The sequence below is a fragment of the Sinocyclocheilus rhinocerous genome, unplaced genomic scaffold (assembly GCF_001515625.1).
Source record: "Sinocyclocheilus rhinocerous isolate Xijiao unplaced genomic scaffold, SAMN03320098_v1.1 scaffold24, whole genome shotgun sequence".
NCBI classification, from domain to species: Eukaryota; Metazoa; Chordata; class Actinopteri; order Cypriniformes; family Cyprinidae; genus Sinocyclocheilus; species Sinocyclocheilus rhinocerous.
Window position 1 is genome coordinate 1,999,137 of NW_015647124.1, and position 11,389 is coordinate 2,010,525.

The 11,389-nt window shown below is 35.6% G+C and overlaps 1 protein-coding gene across 1 annotated transcript in view; it reads right to left on the reverse strand.

The window, feature by feature from the left end:
- LOC107708963 (integrin alpha-X-like) overlaps positions 1–11,389 on the reverse strand; it is a 20,514-nt gene that overhangs the window by 1,772 nt on the left and 7,353 nt on the right. The window contains exons 10-28 of the mRNA XM_016513341.1: positions 10,329–10,402; positions 9,942–10,050; positions 9,686–9,819; positions 9,104–9,250; positions 8,797–8,994; positions 8,520–8,653; positions 6,923–7,065; positions 6,610–6,758; positions 6,187–6,324; positions 5,817–5,890; positions 5,570–5,711; positions 5,327–5,425; positions 2,996–3,075; positions 2,744–2,830; positions 2,558–2,636; positions 1,612–1,707; positions 1,334–1,414; positions 872–982; positions 663–776 (exon numbers count right to left, since the gene is read on the reverse strand). Of these exons, the coding sequence (XP_016368827.1) occupies positions 663–776; positions 872–982; positions 1,334–1,414; positions 1,612–1,707; positions 2,558–2,636; positions 2,744–2,830; positions 2,996–3,075; positions 5,327–5,425; positions 5,570–5,711; positions 5,817–5,890; positions 6,187–6,324; positions 6,610–6,758; positions 6,923–7,065; positions 8,520–8,653; positions 8,797–8,994; positions 9,104–9,250; positions 9,686–9,819; positions 9,942–10,050; positions 10,329–10,402 (2,189 nt within the window). The remainder of the gene's footprint in view (positions 1–662; positions 777–871; positions 983–1,333; positions 1,415–1,611; positions 1,708–2,557; positions 2,637–2,743; positions 2,831–2,995; positions 3,076–5,326; positions 5,426–5,569; positions 5,712–5,816; positions 5,891–6,186; positions 6,325–6,609; positions 6,759–6,922; positions 7,066–8,519; positions 8,654–8,796; positions 8,995–9,103; positions 9,251–9,685; positions 9,820–9,941; positions 10,051–10,328; positions 10,403–11,389) is intronic.

Genomic DNA, 11,389 nt, shown 5'->3' on the forward strand with positions numbered 1-11,389 from the left:
TCAGGTGTCAGTGTGTGCCCTGTTTTATTTAAAGAACAGGGATCGATCAAAGTTTGCTCATGTTTGTGGAAGGGTATCATGGCACAAACAAATGAGATCTCTGAGGACCTCAGAAAAAGAGTTGCTGTTGCTCATCAGGCTAGAGAAGGTTTCAAAGCCATCTTTAAAGAGTTTGGACTCCACCAATGCACAGTCAGACAGATTGTGTACAAATGGAGGAAATTCAAGACCACTGTTACCCTCCCCAGGAGTGCTCCACCAACAAAGATCACTCTAAAAGCAAGACGTGTAAAAGTCCACTAGGTTTCAAAGGGTATTCTCTTTGTCTACTTTAAGGATTTGTGTGAAAATCTAATTCTGTTTGGGGTCATATTTATGCAGAAATATAGAAAATTCTAAAGGGTTCACAAACTTTCAAGCAGCACTGTATATATATACACACACACACACACACACACACACACACATATATTTGCTAAAAGCAAAAAAGGGAAGAGAGTATGTAGTCTGAAAAAAAAAGAATAAAATAGAGATCAAATGAACACAAGTAACAAACTGTAAAACAACAGATTGCAGTTGCAGGACTGTTCAATTAAACAGAGTATGGCTTTGAGAGCTCTTCATACATTCATTAGACTTGACATGAAATCTCACTAAATTACCTGAACAGACGGTGCAGTTTGTTGAGAATCAGAGGCAAAGAAAACATATTTGCTCTTGTCATAATCCAGAGATGCTGAACTGACCAGATGGAAAACAGCAGCTCTGAGTCCAGTCTAAGAGAGACACAGATTATGACATTACAAAATGATGACAAAAATATGAATATATGATCTGTTTTGTGATATGAATCTGCTTTTAAGTCAGAGACCTGCTCAATCCATCCAGAGCTCACATTGCCAGTTATATTATAGAGCATCCTTTCATTCTTTATGAGAGTGACGTCACAGCTGAACTCGGCACACACCGCCACAGAGCAGTTCTGACACAAACACACACACACACACATCCAGAGAGTTTCATTAATGTTTGTTTAACATATACACTGTGCTTTAAATTATTACGCAAGTGACATATCAGACATATCAGATCTTTCTGAAGATGAAAAGCATGAAACAGTGCAACGTCTTACAAAAGACATGAAAGTAAAAAATTTAAAACTTACTATAGATTATCAAAGTGTCAAAAGATTAGTGAGAGATTAATTGTATTAAAACAGCAGCTATAAAAATGCAAAAAAATATATATATATTTTGGAATAAAGTGAATTATTAAATAAAAGAGGAAATCAAATGCGGTAAAAATAAAAATAAAACTCAAAAAGTGTCCTCACCACTGTACGTTGACTTTTAATAATGTCCATAAAATTGGTGATAGCAGGCTTTTTCATGTTCTCCCACTTACAGCCAGAAATCTTTCAAATTAATAAATAAACAGATAAGAGCACCACAGTTTTCAACATGGGTTACATTTTTCTTGATGACATCATCAAACTAGCTTCTGAACAAATAATGGGTGACGGATGGGATACTCTTTCCCCATATTATGCAGAAAATATTGAATTAAAAGAATCAGTGGATGGCTTGTAATATAAGAAATAAATTCACACACTTGCAGACTTGAATTAGTCCAGATATCAGCATCACCAACTTTCACTGGTACTTTGATGAAAACCTTGAAAGTTAATTCTCTGAGGTCATTTTCAATCTGAAAGGATAAAAATAAGGAAGGGTTATGTACAGTATAGACATTTTGCCATGGAGTGTGTTCTTCTCCCTTACGAAAAAGAAGTTTATTCAAGTGTGCTATTAGTATACTTCTTTTAAACTAAAAATAGGAAAGTATACTTTTAGTCTACTTTGTATGTACTTCTCAGAAATGGGCTTTATGTACTTCTCAGAAATATACTTAAAATGACATTTAAGTATACTTGACTTATATACTAAAATAAACTTGAAGTATACTACTTTTTGGTAAGGGCTGTTATAGATCTTAAGAATGAAGTAAAACCTTTTTTCTCAGGGTTATTAACATTATTGAAAACTAAAACTAGAACCATTTAAAAAATCATTACTTGATATAAAATGAACAATAACAGCAATAAAATAAAATATAAACCTTGTATTTTATTTTAGGTAGTTGCCAAGGCAAAATTTCTCATTTTCATTGAAAGTACGAAAATAACTAGAACTAAAATTTTATACAAATCTAAATAGACATATTTATATATTAAAAGCTAATAAAAAAGACACAACCAATTCACTAAAATTGTAACTAAAATTAAAATGAGAACAAAAAGCATCAAATGTAATTTTAAAAAATCAAATTCAAAATATTAACAAAAACTATAACGGTATATCAATGATATTAAAATATAGTTGTAAATAACGCGGATTATTTTACAAGAAAATACTATTTCAGTTTTTCTACTTCAAAATTTCACGTTAAATTCAATGTTCAATTGTTTGTGGAATTTACTAGCAGTTTTTGAGGGAAAATTGTTTCTGTGCCAAATTATTTTTCAGTGTACTTACAGATACAGAATCTGAACTAATACCTTTATTATCTGGTGGACTGGTTTCATAAGATCCTTTTTCCCTGAAGTAAAATTAATGTGAATGGTGGAATTTTCATGCCTGTCATTAAAAATTAAGAAAGACAATTACAATATTACAATATAGGATGAAAAAAAATATGTGGTATTGTTTACTATTTATACAGAAACATGGAGCAGAGCACTAACCTTATCAAGGCAACAGAGATGGCATATTTGACACCAATGGTCTTTTCTTTGAAAAATTCACTGTCACTAGAATGTTTGTCATTTCCACTGTGAGAAATGGAGGTTTTGTTTATTAGCAGACTTTATCAGTTAAAAATTATTGATAAAATGATGATGTGAGCAGCCAGAGCTCATGGTCAAAAGCTGTTTTGCATTTTGACTTCATTCAAACAACTTCAAGCACACCACAGTCACACAAAGATGATGTCATACCTTGTGACCGCAGCCTTAAACGTCACATTTTGGCCGAGTGTACTTTCTTTATTAATACTGTATGTAATCTCAAACACAACCTAGAATTTGGATAAAAATGCCAGAGTAAGAAAAATAAGACTGAATGTTGGACTTGTTAAAAGATGGTCATTTGTCAGCAGAACATGAAATTTAAGTTGCTCTGGATAAGAGTGTCTGTTAACGGCTTTGAGTTTAAAAACAATCAGTAAATGAGTGTGTATGTGCACATAAGTGGGGCTGCACGATTAATCATATTTTAATCTTGATTTCTCTTGATTAATTAACCATAATTGTTGTGATACTGGCCTGGTTATTTATCCTAAAACCATTTTTTTATTTTGATGTTACATTTTATATTTACATTGTCTTGTATTAGTAACAAGCCTCCACTAGCTTTCATGGTTGCCAGATGTCAAGAGTTTAAAGGCCGCTTGTACTATTTTCTGCAACTAAATCTGTGAACAAACCTTCTCAGTGACAAACTGTAATAAATCCAAACATCAGTCTCTACTATAATGTTTGAGATTGTGGTTGCTGAATAAATGCACACATGCAACGACTGTGCTACAATAAAATGTAAAAAAAATAAAAAATAAAATTAAATGTTAATAACAGAAAAGAAAAAAAGAAAATGTTAAAATGCTTTTAAAAATTTGGAATTTCAGTGTTTTATATGCAAGCTTTCCATAAAAGGGAGTAACACTTTAGTTTAGGGACCAATTCTCACTATAAACTAGTTGCCTATTAGCATGCATATTGCTAGCATGTTGGCTGTTTATTAGTACTTATAAAGCACATATTAATGCATGACCATATTTTAGATCCCTTAATCCTACAATTGTGAGATGTTAACTCAGAATTCCGAGAAAAGAAGTCAAAATTGCAACATGTAAACTCCAAATTTCAAGAAAAAGGTCAGAATTGCGAGATGTTAACTTGGAATTTAGAGAGAACAAAAATCAGAATTGCAAGATGTAAAATCAATATTCTGAGAAAAAGTCTGATATATAAAAAGTCTGAGATATAAACACAATTGTGAGGAAAAAGTCAGAATTGTGAGATAAAAAGTCACATTTACCTTTTATATTTTTTATTCCACGGCTGAAACCAGCTTCCGTAGTTTTAGCTTTTGAGAGAAGCTTCTTAATGTTTTACCAGTTTGTATGTAGAGAGTGTGTTAATGTATATGATGAATATAATGAATCAGGAAAGCAGACTTGGATAAAATAAACCCTGTGTATGAGCTGACATTCTCTTGATTTGTGCTTACATGAACATGCAATCATTCTGATGAAATGTAAAAAGACATTTCTTAATTAATCGCAATTCAAATTTTTGAGCAAAAGAATCATTGATTCTCAATATTAAAGGGGTCATATGATGCAATTTCAAGTTTTCCTTTCTCTTTGGAGTGTTACAAGCTGTTTGTGAATAGATAAGATCCCTAAAGTTGCAAAGACTAAAGTCTCAAATCCAAAGAGATATTCTTTATAAAAGTTTAGATTTCTCCACACCCTCCTAAAACACCTCGTTTAAACATGCCCCCACACGTCTACGTCACTATGTGGGAAGATTTGCATAACGCCGCCCAAATGTTCACGCAAAGAAAGAAGGCATAACTTTATTGTTGTTGCCGCCGCTGCCGCCATGTTGTGAAGACACTGTATGTTTCGTTGCAAAAGTGAAAATACTTTGTTTGGCCTTCCAAAAGAGGACACGACTAGAAATCAGTGGTTAAGTTGTATTTACAACACTGTTCCAGAACAGTTCAAGCCAAATATTCAGATGTGTGCAGCACATTTTATGGAGGACTGTTTCCTGATCCTGGGAGAGTAGACTACAATGCCGGCTGTTCTGACTCACAGCCTGTAAGTACATTTTCATATTTAAAGGATTTGCCACTGATGATTCAAACACGAGTTTTGAGCAGTGTAGAGTAGCGCTTGTTGTTTGTCATTTCTTTGATCACAAATGCAGACATGGTTTTATGTTTATGCGGCGCGATGCAACGCAACGCGTAAAAAGACAGTACAAGTCGTTATGGTCCGTAATTATGTCCCCACTGGATGCTACAAATGCCTCGTTTGTAATCGACGCGTTTCAGAAAGGCGGGGCATAGAGGAGAAACAATAATGTACAGTATGTGGAAAATAATGTGTTTTTGAATCTTAAACCGCATAAACACATTTAATTACACCAAATACACAAAATAATGTTCTTTTTAGCAACATCATATGACCCCTTTAACATTATCGTGCAGCCCTACACACAAGCAAACGTTCGGTTAGTGTCACGGGTGTGGTTGTTGACCTGAGAGTTGTCCTTGAGGATGGGTTTACTGATGTAGCAGGTGGTTTCTCCTAGTTTACCTCCTTGCACACCATCCAGAGACAGACACTCCACTCTGCCCTGTTCATGCAGAACGTTCATAATATATTTCAACACACATTTTATTGCACCTTCAGTGTTCAATAGTCAATTTGCTTTAGAAATATCATTGTCATCATTTTTAACTGTTAGTTTCAGCATTTGTACCTTTGTGTCTGGCTTTACCTGTTTAGATGTGATTCTCCTGTAGGAAAGTCCAAAGGCGTAGTTGAGGGTGAAGAATGTGTTGTATGAGTTTTCTCCTCTGTTCTCTACAAACACTGTCACATTGATCTCCTGCATGATCCCAACCTCGATATTTGTAGCTCTGGATCACAGAAACAAAAGAGAGGTTAGTGGGTGTCAAGATAGTTTGGAGTTATTCATCTCTATCAATATTAAAGTTTAGAAATAGAGCAAATGATTTGCTCACCCAGAGAAATTAAAATCCATTCTGAGGTCATCGACACATAAATTATCAGTTCCACAGTTTATCTCAAAATCTAGCTGTAAAACAAAGTGAGGGCACATAAAAAAAATGAAAGAATCGCTCATATGTGATGAGATACAAAGAGCTAATGTTTATTGTTCATTTCTGCATTGGTTTCTGCTGGCAATGGTGGGCACCATGACATATTTAAAGTAACATACCATATTTACAGTCAGAAATAACCTTCCCTTTATTTTTGCAATATTTGCCATGCTAAATCATTATCTGATGGGCTGTAAGACACTAAGGTGTTTGCACATACTGTAGAAAGTGCATCATTTCTGCTCTTAACTTTACACAGATGAACTCTTACATTGTGGTCTGTGGTGGTCTTTATATCTGGATGGAGAATTGGCCTCAAGTTTTGCATTGTTCTAGATCTCGATGGTAGACCATTAAATTTCAAATTTAACTGATTGGACAATGAGTTCAGAGCATCTTCTGGACAAGCCTGGTGGAAACAAGAAGTAATAAGAAATGTTAATAGCAAAACACTCTAAAATATATATATATGGGACGCTCCTGTTATGCATCTAAATGTCCCCATTATATTTCTTAAAATGTTAAATAAAATATTAGACTCAACTTTTTTTTTAATCACAGTATCACAATATTATATATATTAAGAAACCTGAATGACCTCCCAATTTTTAGCCTCCATTCATCAGATTCACTAAAATCTAATCAGAATAGCTAGACAACAACAACAACAATACCATTTACATTTGATGCTTACCTCTATTAAAAAAGAATGATTTCTGCAAACTTCCTGCAACCCAATGTTCATCACATCATTGTGGAGGCGGTTTTTGGCCGAGAAATATGCTCGATATTTCTGTCGCTTGGCATCCAGCGTTATGGTGTAATTAATATTTGCAGCTAAATCTAGAACACATGATTGATCATAAGAAGCAAAAAAAAAAATTTAGCAATGCAACAAGGTGTGGCATTTCAAGAGTTCACCAGAATACTACAAACCTCGAGAAGAATATATGTGATGTAAGCACACAAAAACTCAGTTTTAGTATGTAATTAGTTTATGAAAAAACCTGTTAGGCTATGTTTGAATCCCCTCATGGTGAAGCACACAGTCAGGTTGTTTTGCAATGGCTTTGTGCAGTCTGTTACACTGGTTGGTATTTTGGTTGGGTTATAAGTTACTTTGTTTTCCAAGAGCAAGATGGGCCTGGACCTGAATGATTCACATAACAATGATTGATTACTATTTGTGTATTCGTGTGTGTGTATGTGTGTGTGTGTGTGTGTGTGTGTGTGTGTATGTGTATTGTGGCAGCATGAGAGGTTGCGGATCTTTAACTTGTGCAGTTTTTCAATAAACACAGCTTCAACAGTCTCCTCAGCCTGCAGGTGTTGTTTAACAATCAAACAGAAAGCCTTAGGTTTACAACTTAAATCTCTTCAGCACACAAACAAAATAACTTAAAGGTGCACTAAGCGATTTTTGAAAAACGCTTTTGACCACTGTGTCGGACCGAGTCCCAAAACACACTCGCAGCCAATCAGCAGTAAGGGGCGTGTCTAGTAATGATAGGGAGAAGAGATGCGCTCAGTGAGTGCACAGGATGGATATTAGCAGATTGACTATAGATAGCGAGAGTTGGCAGATAAAAAATAAGAAAATTTCGGAGGAACAAAACATTAAAATGAAGGGTTACGATCAGGCAAGAGGTAGGACCCACGTAAATATTGGAGCAGCTTTCCAGCGGTGGAGAGAACTCAAGGAGCGGAAGGGAATCGGACGCCAAGGTTGCTTTGTTACTTCTTGATAGGTGAGTTACGTTGATTTTGCTTTTTCACACAACTTTTCTATGTTGGTTTTTGCTTGAATATGCTGCGGCCGGCAGGCATAGCAGATTCTGCCATTGTCGCTGCCAGGGTTGTGTACGTACGTGTGGGGCGGAGTTTTAGTGCTTTCAAATATCAACATCATTTGGCAAAAATCGCTTAGTGCACCTTTAAAGGGTTAGTTAAAAATGTCAAAAATGAAAAATAGCCCAGAAATTACTCACCATCAAGTCATCCTAGGTGTATATGACTTTCTTCTTTCAGACGAATCCAGTCGGAGTTATATTAAAAATGGTCTTTGATCTTTCAAGCTGTTTCATGCCACTCAGCGGGTGTTGCAGTGCATCCGTCCAAAAGCAGTTAAATAAAATGAGCCCATCCATAAAAAAAAAGTGTCTCACATGGCTCCGGGGGGTGAACAAAGACCTTCTGTAGCGAATCGATGCGTTTTTGTAAGAAAAATATCCATATTCAAAGCGTAATAATCACTTTAATGTAGCTCGCGCTCACTGTTGTACACTGAAAGCAGTTCCGGGGGAATGACGTATGAGGTCAGCTTTGCGCATGCGCCGCTCAGAAGTGTTTACGTCTCCCAACACCAGTGGTGTGTGTCTTTTTCAGCCACACCAACACCTCTTTTCCCTCCTCTCAGACCATGCTGCCAGTCTCATTTGAGTTGCAGCTGCCCCCTCTCTCTAAGGCAGCCTGGGCTTTGTAGTCCTTAACAGGTGGCCATCTTGCCCCGTATCTTCCCTCTAGCACACGCTCTCTCATGATGCCACAATATATATACATATACATACAGTATATATATAAAGAGAGAGAGTTCTTTAAACAGACCTAAGAAGCAGAACTGCTCCCATGGACCCAACAGCAATATCAGGAAAGCTGTCTCTACTCTGGTCTAGAGAGGACTGACTCAATGAAATTCCAAAGAACTGCAAACCTAATTGTACCGATGATCCAGCAATCCGCTGTCATCACAGACATGGAATGAAACAGATAATCAAACAGATAATGGAAATATTATAATGAGCCCCTGAAGTGAGCCAAGGAAAATTAATGCATGGAAGGTGCTACTATGCCCTTAAACTGACACCAACCAAGTCTTTTTCACCTGTGAATATGTGGGATTTATTTGATCTACTCCTCCATTGAATATGTAGATGCTGCCCTGTCCGTCCTCCTCTAAAGGAGCTCCAATCAGCACATCCATGTAACCATCATTATTCAGATCTGCTGGACTGGCCAAAGAAGAACCAAACCGACCCCTCTGACCTGCCATTCCCACCAGCACCACACCAGAAAAAGTGAACTATGATGATAGAAGAGAAAGTAAAGATAAGTAAAAAAAAATAAAAAAAATCTTTAAATCTAAATTAATTTTCAAAATTGTTCTAAAAAGTTTTATCCCCATCGCTTACCTGACTCGTAAAGGTGTAAACAAACACTTTGCCCTCCCGGTCAGGCTCCATGTACATTGGTGCCGATACCAACAGGAGGTCTGTTCTGGAGTCACTGTTCAAATCCACCACACAAACCTCAGCTCCAAAATATGAGCCAATCTGAGGCTGAGGAAAGAGAAGTTTGAACATTAATATTAGCTTTATCTACTTTCTGCTGGTTGCCATATTAGAAGTCAGGGTCCCATCAGAAGGATTTTGAAACTGATATTTCAAATGTCAAACCCTGAAAAATGTTTTCTTCAGTTACGAATGCTTGTTTAGATTTTCTATAATGAAATACTGAAAGCTAAATTGTAATGTTGTTGGTTGACGTAAAAAAAAACTCCCTTTGTGATTTATGAGTGTGTTGGCTTCCACATCTATAAATAAAGGCTTTAGATGACATGAATCATAACATGAATAAACGGGTGTGGGGTGATGGGGGGGCTGCTTTTAAGTATCCATTAATGTTAAAATCAAACTTACAGCAGCACTGTAACATCTTGACTTATTACACAATCATTGAATAGGGAAAATGATACTGTGGTTATTGTGAACAACCCTGGGAAACTCCAGCTCTTTATGTTGATTGGTTCTGATTTGTGAAACAATGACTTGTCCTTGATGCTCGTATCTTGGTGCTCCAAGAATAGCATAGCTGATCCCTGAAACTGTTGCAACAGCCATCGAATAACCTTCAGACAAAATTCAATAGTTCAGTATTATGCATGTTCTTAGTTGTTTTTGCTGTATAGGAGAAACTGACTTTAAATTCACATCTTCTATATTTTAGTATGTTTCAAAAATAAAGCCTTACCTAGATAGCTTTCATGCTTATTGCCTGTTTGAAAGGAGCTACTTGGAACATATTCCTGGTAACCACCTTTCCACTGGAAAGCTCCAACAGCACTCACCAACACACTTCCCTAAACAAAGCAAAACTAAACTGTCACTGGATTTGGAAAATATACACCATCTCAAGCTACTGCATACCCTTCTTTTATTTGACAAAAATTTGAGTGCATTACAAAAGATGAAAGGGTACAGTGTTGTCTTTGGGGTCACAGTTTTTTAGTATTTAAAGTTTATTGCTATACATTTTCGACCTTTAATGAAAATGTATAACTGCATAACCATACTATGATCATTCACTTGGTCCGAAGAGATTAATATTAGGGATTTGGTAAAATCACATATTATTTACATATGATGTGAAGGCTGTGCTGAATCCATCCTGTGCAAACTCCATTCTAGAGGAATCACCTGAAGTCTGAGTTCCTACAGCAAAGCAACAGAAGTAACTGAAATAAATTTAAAGGAACTGTATGGAAGTTTTTTTAGCCTGAAGGATCATTTTTAAAATCATTCAGATGGTACACTGGCAGCAACAAATGCAGCTACACTGTAAAATCTAATTAGTTGGGCTTACTTAAAAAAAGCATGCAAACCGATTGCCTTGAAAAAACGAAATAAAGTGAAATAGGAATAGTATGTTGTACTGACAAATGCTTAGTTAGTATAGTTTACTTACACAAGAGTTCTAGTAACTAAAAAAGAACTGTAGGGGGTACTTGATCCTTTCATTTAGGTTTACTCATGACTTAATATAGCTACTCACTGACTCCCAGAGTGCATTGCGGCATGAATAAATTATGCAGTTGCTTTGTTTTACAGTTGTTGATTTTATTTGCCAATTTTATTTGCTGTCTTGTGTCAGTAGTAGCACAACAAAAAGAACCATTGTTGTGGTTCACGTGCTGAATGTTTAAGTCTGTGTGTGACTTTAGCATATTACCACACACAATTCAAAGATTATATAAATCCAGTTACAAGCATCTCAAGGAATTTATGAAAAATACAATTTTATAAAGTTCATTAAAAACACAAGCAAAATAAAAAAAACACTAATGCTTTAATTAGAATATAGGTCACATTCTAAAAACAACCTATTTATTACTTTTCTTCCCTTGAAATCAAATAACTCTGACTTCATGATGCATTGCTGCATTAAGAGGAAGATAATTATATTAACATAAATGAAGTTCAAACTGCCCAACCAAAGGGCAAAATGAGTTTTTAAGAGTTAAAAAAAAAACACATTTTAGGAAAATCAACATCAATTTATGAAGTTAGCTTATGTGATGTTCTCTCAAATATTTCAGTTGTATTGAAAATTCAACATTCAAGATGACTTTGGGAAACGAGTGAATGCAACTAGTGAAAGATAACTGCAGACATGGAGGAAATGAGTGAAAAGTCTATTAA